Here is a 23106-nt window from a genome sequence, read left to right on the forward strand (position 1 = left end):
AAGATTTTTATTAATTTATATTAATAGCTAGATATTTAGAAAACTTAGTACATAGACATCTTTCTAGATATCCTAAAAAGTTAGGTAAATATGTACTATATGCACAACATAGGCCCTAGACATAACTAGAAGCATTTATATAACACCTTAAGCAGTTACTTTAACACTAATGTAAACTATAGCTAGTACTAGATAGACTAGATAATAATAACTTTTACATAATGCTAATAAAAAAACTTTAATAAAAGTTTATATAAAGTTTTTAAAACAATAATTAATAAGCTTACACTTATATAAAAAGCACTAAAAATAAAATTTTAAAAAGATGTTTTACTACACACTACTATTATATAAGCCTGTTAAGGACAACTAGAACTAGAACATGCTATGTTTACTATTAAGCCTTTATGTAAAGCTTTATTTAGTAACTTATAAGCATTACTCTAAGTTACTATAGACTAAAGGGTAAACTAATACCTCTAGAAACTGCCTAATGCATACTACACAGACTACTAATACAACTTTGCATAATAAAAAGGAAGCCTCCCTCTGTGTAAAAAAGAATAATGTAAAAGATCTTTATCTAGGTTTAGGCTATAATCTAGAGATAACTGTACGCAGACAAAGAAGTGCTTTATCTGCTATAAGAAAAAATGTTAGTTATTAAACTACTCTTATAATAACTATACACAAGCAAAGAACTAGTATGTTGCCTTATATAAAAATTTTTATAATAAGACCTTATTATATAAAGCTATTACTTTATACATCTAAGACTTTAAAAGTTACTCTAAGAAAAAAAATAATTTACATAATATAAAGAAAATAAAATAAAAAAGTAAGAATACTAAAAAAGCTATTAACTACCTTACCTCTGCTACTTATTTACACTATGTAATAGAAAAGGACATCTACAGCATTAAACTTAAGAAATATGCTAAGCAGTTTATCCTTAACAACTAATACTATATAGTATACTAAGGCAAACTATAAGACATAGGCGCAGTAAAAATCTCTACTATTAGCAAGTTCTAACTTAAGGCGTACATATAAAAGAAGTTATGTATAAAAATTAATTAGATACCTAGCTAAACAGATATTAGCTTTAAAGGCTAGACACTAAAAAGATTAATTAGTACTATATAAATCTAGAACTTAATTAGTCTAGTTATATACTATATTCTAGAGACTTTAACACTATTTCTGCTATTACTAGCAGATGCTAACTAACTTAGGGCATACTTTAACAACATTTTAAATGTTATTATAACGTACTTCATAGGCGAGTCGCTCACACACCCGAGTCGCTTACTTTTGCCAAGACCCCACCCTAACAAACTCTATTATAGCCTATAACAACCCGCTCTAGCACTATATAGTACAGTACAGCCTAGAATATTATTTAGATACTACTTCTGCTTCTTGCTTACACATTTACGTGTTATGCCTAGTCTAATTGCACTGTCTGCAGCGCCTTTAGGATAGCTTACTTACTTTAGCTTGCACCTGCTTCTTCGCCTTTTTCCTGTTACTGCGCGCCCTAAACTCCTTTAGAGCTGTTAAGCGTAGGCCTTTCTAAATTATTAAAGTCTCTTCTGCCTTAATCTACTTTCTTTTATGTAATTTATGTTGCGTAGCAGCCTTATTAGCTGCTTAAAGCTTAGTAATTTCTTGTTACACTAACACTAGCTTATGTGTAATTATTACTACCCTCTTTAAAACCTTTTTAAACATCTTAACTATAAAAGTTAGTAAACTATTTATATGCTTCTAAATTTTTATCTTTATAAGCATTAATTATAACCTAAGTTTTAAAGTATTACTTAGGGTTTACAACTGCTAGGGCTTATTATATATAAGTAGTAGTAGTAATAAAGTGCGCAACTTTACATTAAGGCCTATTATAACCTGTTATAGGTTAAAAGAAACTAATCTAGCGCCTTAAAACCCTCTTTAGATATTACTAAAAGTAATTACAGCATTATAGGCTGCTTTAAAGCATAGTAAGAACTTTATTTTTATAATATAAGTAATCTAGTTACACATAAGGTTTTTAGCTTAGCGCTTATACACCTTCTTTAAAGGAGTAAAACAACCTACATTAAGTAGCTATAAAAGGTGTAATAAGTAAAAAAGTATATAAATAGTAATAATCTTATTATTCTTATAGTATTACTAAAAATAAAGTAAGTTATAGCTCTTATAGCTGTTAATAACTAGCAGATAGTAGCTGCTAATAGTACACTTTTTTATATGCGCGTTAAAGTGCTTTAACTAGTCTAGACTAAGCTAATTAGTAGTCTAGCTACACTTAGAGATTATAATAACCTAATTTTAGAGTAAATTTTCCTCCTTATACTAGTTTAAAAAGTAGTTGCTACCTTAGAAGATAATAAAAAGCAGAATAGCCTACCCTTTAGCATTAATGCTCTAGATAGCTGTTGTCTACTCCTAGTTACCTAGCTAGACTGCTTTTAGCTGTCCTTGTCTCTCTAAACCTATAATAACTGCTCTAGTAGATATCTAGCCTATTATAAACCCTGTCTTATTAAAGTTGTACATGTTGTTATCTTAGATGCTATACTTAGCTTTAATATTCTCTATAAGGTTAAACTAGCCTTAAATTACTATAAAATTCTTATAAAAAGCTCTTTTATAGTTGTACTTACACTTAAACTTTACTTTAAGCTTTAGGTAACACTTAATAAACATATTAAGCTAGTTTATGCTAACATAGCCTATATTATACTTAGCGCGTAAAGAATTAGCTATATTAGCTATAGCTGCTAGCTAGGGGGGAAATTCTTGCGCATCTAGCTTAAGTATGTGCTAAATAATTACCTACTTTTTATTATTATCTAGCTTCTGTAAGTTAGCTATACAATTAGCTTAGAAAGGTTGTCTAGCGCGTTAGTTACTTATTATCTTTTAAGGGACCCTATAAATAGCTGCAGCGCGTTAGTTAGAAAGTGTTACATTTTATTTAAGAGCCTAAAGTGTAAGCTGCATCTAACATTTCTTTAACACATTTAAGTAGTGTTGTTAGAAATGCATTAGTGTAGGAAGAGTAGTGTGGTGGGGTCTTAGCAAAAGTAAGCAACTCAGGTGTGTAAGCGACTTGCCTATAAAGTACGTTACATAAAAACAAAACTACTATACTTATTATATAAAAATAAAGACACTTTTTGTTTAATATTAGTAAAGAAAAATCTATGTCTTTCTTTACTAAATTAAAACTCTACTGCCTCTACTACTAATTTAGACACCCCTGCATAAAGAGACTCTAGAAGATGCTAACTAGCGCTAGCTATAATGTTAATACTGCAGTACTAGAAGAGATTAAGAAGTTTTACTACTTTTGCTAATTATATAACTAGGCCCTACAAAGATTTAAGTTTATAATTAAAGATAACACTTACTTTAACTATAAAGTTATTATTAACATTATATAAATTAATAATAAAAATGTTCTATATGTTATTAATATAGACACATTATTTTAGGCTGCTATATTCCTAAAATCTATGTCTGCACAAGATACCTAGGATGTACTATGCAAATGCTAGATTAACACCTATTAAGAACCTCTAGACTATATTATGCATAACTCTAGTATAAACTTTGCTTTAAAGAATTTTTAAGCTTATGCAAAGATTATAAAAGCTACATGTAGGTAAATGCCTATAGAAGCATATTAGGCAGTTAGAAAGGTTAAGCGCGCGCACATACCTCTCTAATAAGTGTTTAACATCCTAAAGACTAAGCTAGGTAACTATACAGATAATAAGGCTATCCTACAGATAGCAGTTAAGGCTCTAAACAACATAGCTAGCCTACACAGTCTAGTACCTACACTGCTAGTCTTTAAAGCATACCTAAGAATTAACCTAGACTAGGGTTGCTGTTTACTATAGTAATAGTAATTACTATTACTATAGTAATTACTATGCAACCTTTTAGCTCTAGTAATAGTAATTACTATTACTAAGTAGGTATAGTAATAGTAATTACTATTACTAGGTGTGTATAGTAATAGTAATTACTATTACTAGGTAGGTATAGTAATAGTAATAGTAATTACTATTACTATAGTAATTACTATGCAACCTTTTAGCTCTAGTAATAGTAATTACTATTACTAGGTAGGTATAGTAATAGTAATTACTATTACTAGGTAGGTATAGTAATAGTAATTACTATTACTATTACTATAGTAATTACTATAGTAATCTAGTAATTACTATTTACTAAAAATAGTATAAAAGTATAACATAAGTCTTAATAGCTATATTTAAAATTTATAGCACTTTTAACTTTATTTTTCTTATTTTACTTAGACTACTATATTTAGATAAACTTAGTAAACTAAGTAAAATAATTTAACTAAATAAACTAATCTAACTAAATAATTTAAATAATCTAAATAAAGAAAATAACTTAAGCAAACTAAGTAACTTAAATAAACTAAGTAACTTAAATAACTTAAATAAACTAAATAATTTAAATAAACTAAATAACTTAAATATAAAAAATAACTAAAGTAAAAGAAATAACTAAAATAAAGGAAATAACTAAATAAATTATATAACTAAAATAAACTAAATAAATAAAATAAACTAAATAGTTTTTATTTATAGCTTTACTATATATAACTACAAGTAGTACTATTATTACTAGAGACGCTAGTAGTACTTTTATTTTCTAACTCTTTTAACTCTTCTTTATCTTCTAGATTTATTATTTGTTTTTGTTTTTCTTTAGAACTACTAGGTAAAGTATAATTATAAAAAAGTTGCTTTTTACTATAAGAATAGAAATAGCAATTATAAAAATATCTACTTACTAAATATAGTATAAAATATATATCTTTTTAACATTAATTTTTTCACTAAAACTAAAACTATAATATAATATAAATAAAGTTAGTAATATTAATAAGTAGAATAACTTTAGTAAAGTAAATATATATGTTAAGTAGTATTATATAGCGTTATTATATATTATTATTATATATATTATAGTTGTTTAAATTATAGTAATTACTTGTTAATTTTTTTTTAGCTTATATAGTTTTTTTTAAATAAAAAAGCTTTATATATTACTAGAGACATAAGAATTATTATATACTATTATAATAATTATTACTTTTACTACTTAAAATCTTTTTCTATAAAATATCTATTTATAGAAATAGTAATTACTATAGCAATTACTAGGCGCTTCTAGTAATAGTAATTACTAAGTAATTACTATTACTAAAAAGTGGCAACTCTAACCTAGACTCTTTACTATTACTAGACATTATTATACAAGCAAGCGCTATATAAAAAGTAATAAAGATACTTTAAAAAAACTATGTAAAAGTAAACATTAATTATGTAATTAACACTTATAATAGCTCTATAACATATAAAGTTCTTAACCTCCCCCTTAGCTTAAAGATTATAGCATAAAAAAAGAAAAAAGGCTAAACTAGCCTATATAAAATTAAGAGCATTAAAGGAAAAAACATTATTATTAAAAAAAAAATAGCCTACTAAAGCTTTAATATACATAGGTTAAACTATACTATAAAAAAAGAAGAAAGACAACTTACCTATAATAGACAACTTAGATAAACTAATCTTTATATAAAAAAATCCTCTAAAGAAAAGGAAAAAAAAACAGCCTTATAAAAATGTTATAAAGGTAGAACTAAAGCCTACTACAGACTAAGCCCCTTAGAATAGTAATGCTGCACTAGTGCAAAGAGAAGATATAAATACTAGAAAAAGTAAAAAGTAAAGGAAACTTACATAAAGTCTAGACTAGGTATTTCTAACCTAGAAAAAGAAAGATAATTAGGCCTTATTTATTAAGCTTTATATAGACAGTGTAATTACTACACCTAAAAAACTATTTAAAAAATTAGACTATATAGAAATAGACACTTTAATTACTAACAGCACTTTTAAGGTTATAGTGTATAACTTAATAAAGCATAAAGGTTAGATTTTTAACCTCTGCTTTATATAAAAAGTAAAAGGTAAAACAACTTAACTATATAAGAAATCCTGCCTAGTGTTTACTAGCTACTTAAAAAAAAAAAAAAGAAATTCTTACCTAGTTACTAACTATTTAGAGAATAAGCTAAAGACTACTTTTAGCTATAAGAGTAAGCCTAAAAGCTATATATAGAATACATTTTAAACTATGTAATATTACATAAGCATACATCTAATTAATAGATAAGCTTATGCGCACGCTATATATAAAGCTACTAAAGAAAATGCGCTAAAGCTTTCTACTAAATATAATACTCTAAGTTGTATAACTCTTATATAGAGCTACTAAATTAGAACTATATTAGTTTAAGACATACTATAACTACTATAAAAAAAAGCTGTGCATGCACATTTTTTTATATAACTTCTACCTTTTAATTACTAATAAAGGAGAGCACACTTCTAGTATTACTAGCTTATAAACAGATAACACTTTAAGCATTATAATAAAAAATTTTATATAAAAAAAAAACTATAAAAAGCAAAGTTTTATATAAAAAGTAAAACTATTTTAGTAAAAAAGCAACTTATTAAGTTTAATAGCAAAAAAATTAAACTTACACATAACATAGTAGTTTTTACTTAAAAAAAATAAGTAAGCTACTTTTATATAATTAACTTAGAGAACAAGGATGCTGCATAATAATATATTAAGTAATGTATAAAAAGGGCATATATTACATTTATATGTTAACTAGAGGCAGCATTTAACTTATTTATTACTATATAAACTATAGACCTTTTGCATAATAATATTAACACACTTAACGCATAAATCTAATAGTAGATAGATAATAGTAAGCGCAGTTTTACCTTCCTACTATTATAGCTTAATTATGTAAAGCTGTTTATTTTTATAAATAAATTATTTACTAATAATAAAGACCTTAGCTTATAGCTAAGATTCTTAATTATATTAAGTAATAAAGACTATATAAAGTAAAGTAACTGCTTTAAAATACTAGGCAATATTATACACTAAAATTTTACTAAGTGTAAAAGAGTAACTAAGAGTGTCTTTACTAGTAAACTATATAAAATAGTTAAAAAGTTTAATAATATAATTACTTTTAGTATAACTTTATAGTAAATTATATAAACACTTAAACTACTACTAATCTTAGTAGTAATCTACATAAATTTAAGGTCTTTATATAATTACCTTATTAAGCTAGGCACTACTAGTAAAAAGTAACTTATAATTAACATTATGTTACTTTATAAATTATATAAAAAGAGAGAAATTACTAAGATTAAGTAAATTAATAGTAAAAATAACCTAGTAGATGCATGTATAAAAAAAACACTAAACTAGGCTTTTTAATTATTAGTTCTAACTAACTACCTCTCTATCTAGATAGAAGCATCTGTAGACTAGCTAGATCTTATGCGCAAAGATGCTTTAGACTAACTAGACTAATAATGCCTTTATATAAAGCCTATTTTTTTTTATTTATTTTTTTTATATTATACGCACTTATCCTTCTTATTATAAAGATCTGTCACTGTTAGCACTATATAAAAAGAGAAAAGAGCTAGGGGATTATATAGTAAGGCTTAGAAAGTAAAGAATAAAAAAAAAAAAGCTATTTACATAGCATAACTAGCCTATTCTAACACACAGCATTACTAAGGTAAGTTCTAATAAATAGGGTAAAGTAAAGGCAGAACATAATTAGATAGACCTACATAGATAAAAGGGAGGTAACATGTATAAAAGGTAACTTTTTAGATAAAAAGAAAAGTTGCTAGTGTCTATACACAGCAGCAGTGTTGCAGCCTAGATATAAATAATTGCACATAAGCAGAATTATATATCTATGTTACATAATACTTATGTGTGAACCTCTGTGTGTAAACATCTAGATATCCCCTTTTTCCTCTGTACAGAGGAAAAACAAGAGTAATAAAACTAGAAATATGTTGCCCTTACCTTACCTACCTTATACGCTGTGCACACTGTACACCACTCTTACTCTTGCTACTTAAGTGCTTATACCATAAGCAGCTAGCTGTCAGAGCCCATTCAACACTAAATAATAATAAAGAGTAAGTAATTATTTAGAACATACTTAAGCTAAATGCGTAAGGATTTCCCCTCTAGCTAGTAGCTATAGCTAATATAGCTAATTTTTTACACACTAAGTGTAATATAAGCTATGTTAGCATAAACTAGCTTAATATATTTATTAAGTGTTACTTAAAGCTTAAAGTAAAGTTTAAGTGTAAGTATAACTATAAAAAAGCTTTTTATAAAAATTCTATAGTAATTTAAAGCTAGTTTAACTTTATAAAGAATATTAAAGCTAAGTATAGCATCTAAAATAATAACATGTACAACTTTAATAAAATAAGGTTTATAATAGGCTAGATATCTACTAAAGCAGTTATTATAAGTTTAGAGAGACAAGGACAGCTAAAAGCAGTCTAGCTAGGTAACTAGAAGTAGACAATAGCTATCTAGAGCATTAATGCTAAAAAGTAGGCTATTTTACTTTTTATTATTTTTTAAAGTAGTAACTACTTTTTAAACTAGTATAAAAAAAATCTACTTTAGAATTAAGTTATTATAATCTTTAAGTATAGCTAGACTACTAATTAGCTTAGTCTAGACTAGTTAAAGCACTTTAATGTGCATATAAAAAAGTGTACTGTTAGCAGCTACTATCTACTAGTTATTAACAGCTATAAAAGCTATAACTTACTTTATTTTTAGTAATACTATAAAGATAATAAGATTATTACTATTTATATACTTTTTTACTTATTACACTTTTTATAGCTACTTAATATAGGTTGTTTTACTTCTTTAAAAAAGGTGTATAAGCGCTAAGCTAAAAACTTTATATGTAACTAAATTACTTATATTATAAAAATAAAGTTTTTACTATGCTTTAAAGTAGCTTATAATGCTATAATTACTTTTAGTAATTGTTGCGTTTGCTAAAAGGTCAACCTCCCAGCTAGCACAGCAGAAGGATATATATAGACGGATAGCTGTACGCGACACACCCCCCAGCTCAAACCGTAGAACAAGAGAGGTAAAACATAGTAAAACAACCTTAACACACCCTTCCTCTTTAGCCCAAGCAACAGAACTTAGAGACAGATCTAGTAAGGTAGCCTCTGTAATAGACGCACTGCCTAAATGTTCTTTGCTAGGCGTAGGAATTAAACACGCAGTGCTCCAGGATAATGCAATCCTATTAGTGGAGCAGGGGTGCGCAAATTTTCAAGCGCTAACCATCTACACTACGCCGCAAACCAGGCTTATAACTGTTGCGTTTGCCAAAAGGTCAACCTCCCAGCTAGCACAGCAGAAGGATATATATAGACAGATAGCTGTACGCGACAGTAATATCTAAAAAAGGTTTTAAAGTGCTAGATTAGTTTCTTTTAACTTATAATAAGTTATAATAAGCCTTAATGTAAAGTTACACACTTTACTACTACTACTACTTATATATAACAAGCCCTAGTAGTTGTAAACCTTAAGTAATACTTTAGAACTTAAGTTATAATTAATGCTTCTAAAAATAAAAATTTAAAAGTATATAAATAGTTTACTAACTTTTATAGTTAAAGTATTTAAAAAAGTCTTAAAAAAGGCAGTAATAATTATATATAAGCTAGTATTAGTATAATAGAAAATTACTAAGCTTTAAGTAGCTAATAAGGCTACTACATAACATAAATTACATAAAAAAAAGTAGATTAAAGTAGAAAAAACTTTAATAATTTAAAAAAGCTTATACTTAATAGCTCTAAAGAAGTTTAGAGCGCGCAGTAATAAAAAAAAGGTAAAAAAGCAGGTGTAAGCTAAAGTAGGTAAGCTATTCTAAAGGCACTACAGACAGTGTAATTAGACTAGGCATAACACATAAATATGTAAGCAAGAAGTAAAAGTAGTATCTAAATAATATTCTAGGCTGTACTGTACTATATAGTGCTAGAGCAGGTTGTTATAGGCTATAATAGAGTTTGTTAGAGTGGGGTCTTAGCAAAAGTAAGCGACTTAGGTGTGTAAGCAACTCGCCTGTAAAGTACGTTAATAATATAGAAAATTAGTAAAAAAAATTTATAATACTTTAAAAGCACTCTCTACATATAAGTAATTAAGATATAAGTATATTTATAACACTTAGTAAATAATTAAATAGTAACATAGCTTAACGTACTTTACAGGCGAGTTGCTTACACACTTAAGTTGCTTACTTTTACTAAGACCCTACTAAACTACTCTTTCTATACTAATACATTCCCTATAACACTACTTAGACGTGCTAAAAGAATGTTAGATATAGCTTACACTTTAAGCTTTTTAATAAAACATAAAACTCTTAAAGAAATATGCTATAGCTATATATAAAGTTTTATAAAAATAAATAAATAACTATAGCACTAGATAACCTTTATAAGCTAATTCTACAGCTAAATTATAAAGGCTAAGTAATAAAAAAAAGTAGGTAATTATTAAGACTATACTTAAGCTATATGCGTAAGGAATTTCCTCTTAGATAGCATTTATAGCTAATATAGCTAATTTTTTACACGCTAAGTATAATCTAGGCTATATTTACATAAACTAGCCTAGTATATTTATAAAGCGTTATTTAAAGCTTAAAGTAAAGTTTTAAGCATAAGTATAGTTAAAAGATATTTAGCTAATTATAAACTCTATTTTACTAAAGTTATATATGTTATTATTTTAAATACTATACTTAGCTTTAATATTCTCTATAAGGCTAAACTTGCTTTAAATTACCTTAGAACTCTTATAAAAGGCTTTTTTATAGTTATACTTACACTTAAATGTTACTTTAAGCTTTAAATAACGCTTTATAAACATACTAGGCTAGTTTATGTAAACATAGCCTAGATTACACTTAGCGCGTAAAAAATTAGCTATATTAGCTATAAATGCTATCTAAGAGGAAATTCCTTACGCATATAGCTTAAGTATAGTCTTAATAATTACTTACTTTTTTTTTATTACCTAGCTTTTATAATTTAGCTGTAGAATTAGCTTGTAAAGGTTATCTAGCGCTATAGTTATTTTTTATTTTTTATAGAACTTTATATATAGCTATAGTATATTTCTTTAAAAGTTTTATGTCTTATTTAAAAGCTTAGAGTATAAGCTATATCTAACATTTTTTAGCACATCTAAGTAGTGTTATAGGGAATGCATTAGTATAAAAAAAGTAGTTTAGTAGGGTCTTAGTAAAAGTAAGTAACTTAGGTGTGTAAGTAACTTGCCTGTAAAGTACATTAATTTATTTTAGCCTAATTAAGCTATTCTTGCTTATGTAAAGCTTTAGAGTAATTTTTTTATTTGTAAAAAGTAGTAGACTATAAAGACTTTAAGTTAGTAGTTATAAAAGAACTAAAAAAGCTTAATAAAACTATATACTAAAAGATTCTTAAAAGCTTAGGTAGGTATAGCATAAAAAAGTAAAATCTAGGTAATTTTAAATAAAGTTTTTTTTACTTTAAAAGCTATTAAAAGATTAAATAAACTAGCTTTTTTAAAAAGTATTATTACTACACTTATTAACCTAGCACTTTTAGTAAAACTAAAAATGCGTATAACTATAGACTTTAACACTTACCTACTCTCTATAAGCATAATTCTAGATAATAGAAGTGCTATGCACTTAGTAAATAGTATAAAGCTACTTATACCTAAGTTATTTAAAAAAGCTTAAAGTTATATATAGTAAAAGTAAGCACCTAGTTGTTTCTAATCTTGTAACAATTCTCGTTCCATCTCAGGTCGCCTAGAACCCATCCAAAGGGTCCCTGTATCGGCTCCGACCCTAGCTTAACCCTGACTTAACCTAGCCCTAACTCTGCCCTACTCTCTACTGTTACCTCTATTCCCTTATGTATTTAGTTGCACCTTGCCTCTGTAGCTAGCTTAGTAGTTTTCTAATATTCTTTTATATAAGGCCTATAGGTGTTAATAGCATTCCTAGGTTTAGAGTCCCCACGCACTTCTATATGCCTCTAAGTAGATTCTTACTGCATTTAGACCTATTGTCTTGCCTATGCTGTTACATTATATTAGAAAACATACTTTTACTAGTAATAGCTTTATTATAATATTACACTAATTATTTATTTAACTATGTCTAAGCTCTAAGATGTGTCTAATTTAGTTTAAGTTATAATACTTACATACTATTATATTAAACTATTTAGTCTATAGACTAGATCTTATTAACCTTTAGTTAACTAAAGCTTTTAGGTTTAAAACTTTCTATCTTTATGTAATTAAGATTGCCTTTAGAAAAGTTATAAAAAAGCGCTAAGGTAAAAACTTAAAGACTACTAATAACTTATTAAAATTAAAAATAACTACTAATGTCTAACTAACTACTTTTTAACTCTAGAGTTAAACACGCTCTAGCTAAGCTATACTACTACTCTGTTAATAGCTAAACCTGCCTTTATAGAACCTAAAGCTAGACCTACCTAATTTAGAGCTAACCTCTAGCAGTATATCTATACTTAATTATAAGCACAGCTTAAGCAGCTAATTTATTAAAACACTACTAAGCAACTACTAAATTACCTCTAATAATACCTTAAATTACTACTGCTACTTTATAGTAAAAGACCTTTAAAGCACTTTTAACAACACTTAAAAGTTACTACTTTAAACGCACAACTAAGATTAATAACTACATAGATAGTAAAGAATAAAAAGAAAGTTTTATTTATTAACAGGCTAGACATCTATATAGGTTACTATTAGAACAGGCGCGCATAGCGTTTAGTGTGGAGGACACTGCTAGCAGTGTAAAGGAATACTTAGTAAGAACACTTAGCTAAATTAGACTAGTTTTAGTTTAAAGATGTAAAGAATATAACAGTAATACTTTAAACTATAACTACTAATAGAGACTATTAGTTTATAGAGAGGGGAGTAGTGTAATAATTCTTATTCTATTTTAGGTTGCCTAGAACCTATCTAAAGGGTCCCTGTATTAGCTCTAACCCTAGCTTAACCTTAACTTAACCTAGCCCTAACTCTGCTCTACCTCTTGCTGTTACCTTTATTTTTTTTATATTTAGTTGCACCTTGCTTCTGTAGCTAGCTGAGTAGTTTTCTAATATTCTTTTGTATAAGGCTTATAGGTGTTAATAGCATTCCTAGGTTCAGAGTCCCTACGCACTCCCATATGCCTCTGAGTGGACTCCCACCGCATTCAGACCCATTGTCTTGCCTGTGCTGTTACATATCTAGGGAATAGAAACTAGAAAGCTTATAGAAGTGTTAAATAAAGTATAAAAAGAGCGCATAAAAGATCTTACATTATAAAAAGTAGTTATAGTAAAAGAATTTTACATTAATATTATCTTAAAAGCTTATTTAAAAGAAAAAAGACTATAGTATTTAAAACTTAACTATACACTACATATAAGTACACCTTAATAGTATTCTTTATAATAAGATTTTCTAGGTAAGAAGAGAAACTATCTAGAGTAGAGATTTGCTTTCTTTATATACATTTTGTTTCTTTGCTTAGTAATGTAGAAGCTTCTATAGGATTCTAGTTACTAATATAGTATTTTTAATAATAGTAATCTATTTGTTATAAGTTATTACTAAATAAAAAGACAAAGAATCTTATAGAATCTTCTATTACAAATCTATAGAAGGATATTATAAATAGAAAAGAACATTCTAGAACATTCTAGTATTACTAATTAAAATATTAGTAACACGCTTTATAAATAGACTTTGCTTAGTAAGCAATTTAGCGCTAAGCCTATTTAGAAAAAGCTATATATTATTCTATAAGAAGTATATATACTTCTTTACAGCTTTAGCATACATGTGTAAGACACCTAGACTTAAAAGCTCTATAGGCTCTTATTAAAAGTGTAAAAAACATATCTATAACAGGTATAAAGCAAGTACACTGTAAGCACTATATAATAACCTACGCTAAGTAGGTTATATTAAGAAGACTATAGAAGTAAGCTCTCTACTTATTTTAAAAGCTATGTAGAACATGTTTAATATACTATTAGAACGTAGCAAAGCCTTATAAAAAAATTATAAAAAGAAATTATAGTAGTAAAATCTTTTTATACTTTTTTTAAGTAGAAACACTATTAAAATTTTAAAAAGTAATAAAGAGCTTTAAAAGTATAGTGTCTAGTTAATATAAGCTCTAGATTAGTAAAATATAGTAAAATAATAACACTGCTACACTCTTTTAGTATAGAAACTTAAGGTATAAGCTTTAAGTAAAAGACTTTAGTGTTAATATTAAAAGCTTTTTACTATATATATAACAAGGTAGGCGCTCTGCCTGCTAAGCTAATACTATACAACTTTCCCTACTGTACTAAAATGTACGCACGAGAATACTTAAGCTAAGTATTCTCGCATAGTATAATATATATATATATATATATATATATATATAATGCTAGGGATAGCACTAGCACTAGCGGTTGTCTCTAGTCTAGCCTAAACCTCTATAAGCAAGAGAAGGCCACGTGGTTAACTGTGCCTACCTTGTTACAATATACTTATAAGCTAAATAAGGCTATAAAATAAGCTAAGTAAGAAATAATTATAAAGTCTATTAAAATAAAAAGTAGGATAGAACTCTCTAAGAAGCTCTAGCTAGAAGTAGTAGACGCAGTAACATAGCTGTATAATATAAGCCTATTACATACTTATAACTTACACTTACTAAATAAAGTCTTAAACGTGTAGTCTACTAAATACTTTAAATACTATAAGCTAGAGTAGGTAAGAAGTGCTATAGCTAATCTAAAGTCTAATTAGAGTAGGATACAGGTATACAGCTATTACAGCTACCTACTTAACAGAGAGTAAGCAGCTAGGCGTTAGAAGCGTAGCTTTTAAATAACTTTATAAGGCTATATTAGATATCTTATAGGCTATAAAGCTTTAAATATTTATAAAATATAAATTTTATTACTTTAATTAAGTAATTACTATAAAAAACATAGCATGTAATAAAATACTTCTTTATAAAATAAAAGTAATAACATACACTATAGGTAAGTTGCTTACACACCTAAGTTACTTACTTTTGCTAAGACTCTACTAAACTACTTTTTCTACACTAATGCATTCCTAACACTACTTAGACATACTTAAAAAATATTAGATATAGCTTACACTTTAGGCTTTTAAATAAAATGTAACACTTTTAAAACAACATGCTATAGCTATGTATAAAGTTTTTTAAAAAATAATAAATAACTAACATACTAAATAACTTTTATAAACTAATTTTATAGCTATTAGCTAAAAGAAAATTTCTTATATATCTAGCTTAAGTATATACTTAATAATTACCTACTTTTTATTATTATCTAGCTTTTATAAGTTAGCTATAAAATTAGTTATAAAAGTTATTAAGTGTGTTAGTTATTTTTTTTTAAAAACTTTATACATAGCTGTAGCATGTTGCTTTAAAAGTGTTACATTTTATTTAAAAGCCTAAAGTGTAAGCTATATCTAATTTTTTTTAGTATGTCTAAGTAGTGTTGTTAGAAATGCATTAGTATAGAAAAAGTAGTTTAGTATAGTCTAGGGTTGCCACTTTTTAGTAATAGTAATTACTTAGTAATCACTAAGTGCTAGTAATTACTATTACTATAAGCACCTAGTAATAGTAATTACTATTACTAGAAGCGCCTAGTAATTGCTATAGTAATTACTATAGTAATTACTAAGTAATTACTATTTCTATAAATAGATATTTTATAGAAAAAGATTTTAAGTAGTAAAAGTAATAATTATTATAATAGTATATAATAATTCTTATGTCTCTAGTAATATATAAAGCTTTTTTATTAAAAAAAACCTATATAAGCTAAAAAAAATTAACAAGTAATTACTATAATTTAAACAACTATAATATATATAATAATAATATATAATAACGCTATATAATACTACTTAACATATATATTTACTTTACTAAAGTTATTCTACTTATTAATATTACTAACTTTATTTATATTATATTATAATTTTAGTTTTAGTGAAAAAATTAATGTTAAAAAGATATATATTTTATACTATATTTAGTAAGTAGATATTTTTATAATTGCTATTTCTATTCTTATAGTAAAAAGCAACTTTTTTATAATTATACTTTACCTAGTAGTTCTAAAGAAAAACAAAAACAAATAATAAATCTAGAAGATAAAGAAGAGTTAAAAGAGTTAGAAAATAAAAGTACTACTAGCGTCTCTAGTGATAATAGTACTACTTGTAGTTATATATAGTAAAGCTATAAATAAAAACTATTTAGTTTATTTTATTTATTTAGTTTATTTTAGTTATATAATTTATTTAGTTATTTTCTTTATTTTAGTTATTTCTTTTACTTTAGTTATTTTTTATATTTAAGTTATTTAGTTTATTTAAATTATTTAGTTTATTTAAGTTATTTAAGTTACTTAGTTTATTTAAGTTACTTAGTTTACTTAAGTTATTTTCTTTATTTAGATTATTTAAATTATTTAGTTAGATTAGTTTATTTAGTTAAATTATTTTACTTAGTTTACTAAGTTTATCTAAATATAGTAGTCTAAGTAAAATAAGAAAAATAAAGTTAAAAGTGCTATAAATTTTAAATATAGCTATTAAGACTTATGTTATACTTTTATACTATTTTTAGTAAATAGTAATTACTAGATTACTATAGTAATTACTATAGTAATAGTAATTACTATTACTATACACACCTAGTAATAGTAATTACTATTACTATACCTACCTAGTAATAGTAATTACTATTACTAGAGCTAAAAGGTTGCATAGTAATTACTATAGTAATTACTATAGTAAACGGCAACCCTGGTATAGTCTTAGTAAAGTAAGCAACTTGCCTATAGTATATGTTAAAAAAGGTTAAAAGTAATAAAGAAAAATAATAGTTTAAAAAAATATACTAGCAAAGCTATTTATAAAGCCTATAAAAACACTATTATATTATATTATTATATTATATACTATAGACTTAAAAACAATCCTGCTTTTAAAAAAGTTAATAACTATAATAATACTATTTATTAATCTTTACAACTAGTTATATAATTGTAAAAGCTAAGTAAGTGTACTAGCGCTTAAGCATAGTGTAAGCTTTTTTTATAATAGCTTTTTTTATTCTAGTATAGCTAAAACAAAGCTAGCCTACTCTACTTTACTTTACTAGCTTTATATAGTAGTAGAGATATTACTTGTTATTATAGTAATACTTTAGTAAATATATGCTTGTAGCTTTTAATTAGGCTAAAAATATAATACAATTAGATACTATTTTTATACTCTACTTACTCTACTATAAGATATGTATAACAACAGACTCTAGTAATAGAGTTATAGTAGTTGTACTTTTCTAGCTATAGAATAGCAGCCTTTAAAACTAGTAGTATTCTATTTAAAACCTATAGGCGTGCTTTAAATAAACTATAATATCTATACTTAAAAATGCTAATAGTAGTATAAAACTTATATAAGTAGTATAGTACTCTATAGAATATTAGTCTGTTAACACTTGAAAAGTTAACTTTTTAAAAGTAGGTTTGCAAGCTTAATTGCTAGTCTATACTAGTACTTTTACAACTGCTTTAATTCTTTTCAACATTAAATTAATTAGCGTCTTTATAAGATCTTAGAGTAAGGTTCGCTAAGCTTTCTTAGCAGCCTTAATAAAAGCCTCTCCATTAACCTCCTCTAGTTCCTAGCTCTCTAACTTAGGGTGCAATTCACAGATCTTCTTCTTAAGTGCCTACTAAAGGTGTTTAATTAGATTAAGGTCTAGCAAGTAGAGCGGCTACTAAAGCACCTTAATGTCTATAGCATTTAGCTACAGAGTAGTTGTTACAATCCTTACTGTCGGGTTATCCCAACAGTACACTAGGCCTAAGTAATGAGGGGATTCGGGGGTAAGAAGCGGGATTGGCAGCGGGTGTACAGTCCGTGCGAACTTAGCTTAAGGGAAGGAGGTAGCGGCCGACTGTGGTTTGCCCTTATAACAGCAGTATGAGGTGCTGGGTTAAACAGTCTAGAGTCAGGAGAGGAGGTATATATAGTACAAGATATACAAATAGTATTGCGCTTGTTGTAAAGTAGCAATGCTACTTAGTCTATAGTAACTATAAACTAAACTGTTAATTACACCCTCTTATTGTAGTCTACTGTCTTAACTATATACATGATGTCCTGGGGTTGATTGTAGGTGATCGCAGGTGAGCATGGTTGCTCGCGGCGCGCAACCGCGCTTATTGACGCTCATCGCGCTCAACTGCCAACTTCTTATTAGACCGAACATCCGTCCACTAGTCCGTCCGTTAGTTCTGTCCATTCGTCGTCTGTTGGGTCACGTGATGCGTTTTGTGGTGGAGTGACCTAGGGAGTCCATCCTTGTTCGTCTAAACAGTGGGGCAGTTTCGGGTGATAGCTTACGGCCTAATCGTAGGTCGTAACAGTAGTCTTGTAGGCGGTGTGTATTAGCGTGTTGTCTATCTAATAGAGGGTGTCTTTAGCTAAGATAGGCAGAAGGCCTTCTTCTAAAGCCTAGATATACAAGTAAGCGCTATAACTATTATATGCAGCTTGTAGATCTCTCTCTATTCTAACAAGTTTAGATTGGCTGTGATACTAGAAGCAGCCCTAGAACATTTGCACTATGCCTTTGCTTATATCTGCTTCTTTAATCATCTTATAATCCTACTTCTGTGTTAGCGTGTAGAAGACCTATACTTGTTTATAACCTATTCCTCTCTTTGCTAACACCTTATTAGAATAGTTTACTGTTTTAAAATTAAAATTTCTCCTCTCTCTTACCTATCTAAGTCTTGTTCTAGCATGCGCAGGAGTAAGATTTAGCTGCTTCTTTTTAATCTAGTTTGTAATATAATACTTCTTAAGTAGGCAATAGAGAGTCCTCTAACTAACGCGCACCTCTACTACCTTAGCCTTTAGCTGCGCATACTTAATTTGTAGGTGCTAGTAAGGAATTTAAATAAGCATTCTTTCTTAGCAGCAAGTAAACTTTTTAGGCTAGCTAGAACATAGTAAAGATTTAATTGTTTAGTAGTTGCTTTATTAATTAATTATGTTGTAAACTGTCTAACGCGTACATTAAATTTACAACGTAATAGAGGCTTTTAATTTACCTACGTTAACAGCAGATAAAATTCTAGCTCTTTGTAATTTGCTTAATTTGTTATTCCTGCCTTAATTGCTACTAATTTCCCTGCTAAATTCGCGTTGCATAGTTGATGGTTGAGGTTTAAAGAGTGTGAAGTTTAGTGGTTGGTGCGCCGGCACTCAGGTGTAAACAGACTAATGTCTTAGCATTGTAATCTTAACCTTTAAGTTTATAAATAACTAAACTATTTAGCGCTTAAATATACTACTAAGCGTTAGAGTACTTCTTAACTAAGTAAAAGTTTACTTTATACTAAATGTACTTAGCTATAACTATAGCTAACTATAACCTAAAGCTTACTTACTAACTAAAGACTACAGGGTCTACTTCTAATAAGTGGTATCAAATGTGAAAATATCGAAATGAAGGCTTAGCAAACTAACATAGATAACTTAGTTGGATGATGGTGCAGTGTTACTTCAGATCTACTCTGACTGAAGAGGTGCCCTTGGGACGCCTAAGCCTGTACTTTACCGCACACGGGCACTTTATAATAGCACATGTGATTAACACACAAACCGATATCGTCTGAACAGTTTAGATAGCTCTAGTAAGGGGTACAGCAGATGAAATCTCTTCTAATCATGTTCCACATATGTCACTAGCTCCTTTTCCGTCCAAGCCCAAAGCTTCTTTGCAAAACCTTTGTCCTCCGATAGAGCACTGGTGTTACCCGTCAACTCAATGGGGTCATAGTACTCTCCACTCACCATGCCATTAGCTGTACTTGCCCAGAGATAGCTCTTTGCTCCTTCTTCTACCGCCATACTCACGAGCAGAACCACAGCCACCTACAAAAATGGAATGAACAGCCTAACACCATTGGGCTGGAAAAGATCGGCCTTGACGCTCCCTGGGTCAATTGCCAATGTAGTGAGCTGGGGGTACTACTATGCTACCTCCCGAGCGTAAAGAATGTTGACTAACTTGCCATAGCAATACCTGATAATTGGTGCCATGCTATTAGCCTTAGACTTCAGAGCTTATAAACTAATGATACGCACGTTCGAGGCCGAAGAGTGTGGAGCAGACTTGAGGGGGGGCATCACCGGTCTTGCCAGCAAGGCGTGGCCCATGTGGTTCGCCCCGAACCCTAGCTCATACCCTTCCTTGGTGACTGCGTTGGGATCACCCATGATGCCTGCGTTGAGCATGAGAATGTGAAGTCGTGAGGCGGAGTCGAGAAAGGTTGTCATTAACGATTCATTGCACATGCACCTCTGCCCGTCGTAGACATCGAAGAAAAGGTAAACCTCGAATGGTCCAGGTACCGAATCGATACGCAATCCCCCGGCTATTTCTATTCTACCTTCTGGGGGACATTGGCGGCCTAAGGGGTGCAAGCGGACTGGCAGTCTCCTACGCCATTCCAGCGTTGACCGACGCCTACAAAAGGGACTGCCATTTGGTTCCAGAAGAAATGAGCCCTTGCTTGATGAACGGGAGCAATTCACGTTTCGGCAGTACAATAAAACAATCGAGTACCTTCGACACCACTTGCTGGTGGAGAACTGAACACTCCTGCGCATAACGCTCATCACCTGCGTAGTATCCGTATACCTTGAATTCGTTCGTTGACACTACGAAACAGGGCACACTTATTTCCGAACGGGATTCATTTTGTTTACAGCCACTCAACCCCAGTCAAGCACCGTCGGCGACGACGGAGCTCTCACGTTAATACGCTCTCCCGAGTCCAACGACGACCTGATCGTTGAAGCCTGCTTTAGGTTATATATCCAGATGAAGCTCTTCGGGCACATAATTCAGCATCCTACATTTGCTTTACATGCACCTAGAAGCGAGCTCCCAATACCTGCGTTTACCTCACTTAATCAAGCGGGGCAAGATTTAGACAGTTTGCTGGATACAACCATCTAGCTGGTGGTCTTATGCCGTTTCGAATGTGTCCCCCGAGGCGGTACACTTTCTAGCAGATCGTAAGACAAGCAGCATGGCATTCAAATTGATCTTGCATCTTGGCGCCAGGCTAACCAACTGCCCAGCTACTCCAATCACTCCTCGGGGCGTCTTCGCCTGCTAGCTCCTGTGTGCCAACCATACAATAACATACGTCATGGCTGAGACTATATGCAAATTGATCTTCGGCTGCTATACCTACCCCTTCGCCTCTATCACAGCTCATTCCTTACAGCTCTGGAAAGGTGTTCTAGAACGCCCCGTTTTCGAGCTGTCTCCGACTTATAGCATGGGAATGTCCAAGTCAATTGCAGATCTAGGTTCAATTCCGCCCTTACTATACGGCTCTGAGGTGCCGAGGTCGCAGTGTCAAGTTCCAGGCTATAGAATTGCTCAACTCCATTCCCCACAAGGATGTGGGATTCAGCGCTGGCTTCATGTGTTTCCAGGGAGGTATTAGAGGTATTAGAGGTTGACTTCTATGGGGAACCTTGCATGGTCGACAACTTTTTACTCACCAGGATGCCAGAGAAACTTGAGTGTCAGCTATCAACCGTACTAGAGAAGGAGAGGGTGCTTGAAGTTCAGGTGATGCTGCCTAACAGTCCCATAGAAAGTCTCAAATTAATATGTAAGCAAAAGAGGGACAATAGCTTTTGTAAGACAGTTACGGTAGAGCATAACCCACGTTTAAAATGCTGAGAAGAAGAAGTTGGATATTATTAGAGACAGCATAATTGGTATTCAGTGAACAATCAGCAGGCAACACCATATGATTGAAGTTCCTTAACGAACAATTTCTACTGCATCCTTAAAGTATTACTTCCCCGTGACAAGCTCGCCACTATCTTCCGCAATTTTTGGTTGCACACACAGTAGTTTCATGAATATAACGAATCAACCCTCCCTCGACCCTTATGAAGTTGGTGCTAGCAGTGCCATTTGGTTTGGTTTTATCAATGAACGGAAAGTCATTAAAGATATCCACGCCACCCATCTCCTCGTCAATGACGTAGCGGCGGTTGGTGATCTTAAACGGTTGCGGGAACTGAGGCATTTTACAGGTGTTGGTTGTCGGACTTTTGTCGCCCGTGTACATGCCGCCTTCGAGCCGGGCACATGGTGTGCCATATGGGACCTTGACGTTGCTGTCGCCCCAGCTGTCGAGGTAAGCGTCGCCGGCGGCCTTGATAACGGTGCGGCTGTCCCGCTTGCTCTCTGGGATGGGATCCCATTTCTCTTTCTTTGTCCAGGAAAGTTGGCCCTTCGCATCGAACGCCCAGTCGCCGCTGTCTGCCACCACAGATTGGATGGTCGTGATCCTATCGTCGGTGAAGAGCATCCGCGTGTTGATGACATATGGGTTTTTGTTCGTGGCCGCTGAGAGTTCCGTGAAAGTAGCACACAGAGTAGTGTCGTACAGACTGCGGTTGAAGTCGATTGTGATAGGCTGGGTAAGAACACCCTTCTTGATATCCATGGGTGTATCATTCTCCGCATAGCTGACGTTTTCGGCCAAAGGGAGCATATTCGTCTGCCCGGCGGCTTGTGCTCGAATGTATGCCTCTGTGGCCTCCTGGAGCATTGTTCGACTGCATATCGCTGAGGCTTGGGAGGCAAGACCCACGCAAACCAATAAAACTGAATAGATCATATCTTCTTTTCTAAATCACAGTGTTTAGAAGTTCAAGTGTTTCTTCGCTCTTAAGCTAAGTCATTGTGGCATTGAGGTTATCGGTGCATTTTGTATGAGGCAAAGTGGAAACAGGTGGGGCCTGTAAATTCTACTCTAGCTCCCCTTGTTTTAGCCTGTTTAGCTAACTTCTTATTTTAATAGTTTCCTCCAGAGACCTTGCTCCCCCGCAATCTCTTGATATTCTAAGTACATGATTCGGCATTATAAATTGCGCAATGTTGAC

At 30.3% G+C, this 23106-nt stretch overlaps 3 protein-coding genes across 3 annotated transcripts; 1 reads left to right on the forward strand and 2 right to left on the reverse strand.

Annotated features, from left to right (window-relative positions):
- Positions 1 to 17976: 17976 nt before the first annotated feature.
- On the reverse strand, positions 17977 to 20463 carry BDR25DRAFT_350019 (uncharacterized protein; the record flags this gene model as incomplete). Its single annotated transcript, XM_033694622.1, has 9 exons — positions 17977 to 18118; positions 18269 to 18344; positions 18384 to 18462; positions 19703 to 19730; positions 19783 to 19814; positions 19870 to 20035; positions 20063 to 20154; positions 20210 to 20227; positions 20272 to 20463. 9 exons carry the CDS (start codon positions 20461 to 20463, stop codon positions 17977 to 17979), a joined length of 825 nt encoding a protein of 274 aa, XP_033552581.1.
- A 62-nt stretch (positions 20464 to 20525) lies between these two features.
- BDR25DRAFT_350020 (uncharacterized protein) lies at positions 20526 to 21815 on the forward strand (the record flags this gene model as incomplete). The annotated part of the gene is made up of 8 exons (XM_033694623.1): positions 20526 to 20675; positions 20714 to 20770; positions 20817 to 20910; positions 20937 to 21087; positions 21149 to 21296; positions 21354 to 21547; positions 21601 to 21775; positions 21801 to 21815. The coding sequence occupies 8 exons, from the start codon at positions 20526 to 20528 to the stop codon at positions 21813 to 21815; spliced, it is 984 nt and encodes a 327-aa protein (XP_033552582.1).
- A 216-nt stretch (positions 21816 to 22031) lies between these two features.
- On the reverse strand, positions 22032 to 22841 carry BDR25DRAFT_379240 (uncharacterized protein; the record flags this gene model as incomplete). Its single annotated transcript, XM_033697596.1, has 1 exon — positions 22032 to 22841. One exon carries the CDS (start codon positions 22839 to 22841, stop codon positions 22032 to 22034), a length of 810 nt encoding a protein of 269 aa, XP_033552583.1.
- Between the last annotated feature and the right edge of the window lie 265 nt (positions 22842 to 23106).

The sequence above is a fragment of the Lindgomyces ingoldianus genome (assembly GCF_010093535.1).
Source record: "Lindgomyces ingoldianus strain ATCC 200398 unplaced genomic scaffold BDR25scaffold_4, whole genome shotgun sequence".
NCBI classification, from domain to species: Eukaryota; Fungi; Ascomycota; class Dothideomycetes; order Pleosporales; family Lindgomycetaceae; genus Lindgomyces; species Lindgomyces ingoldianus.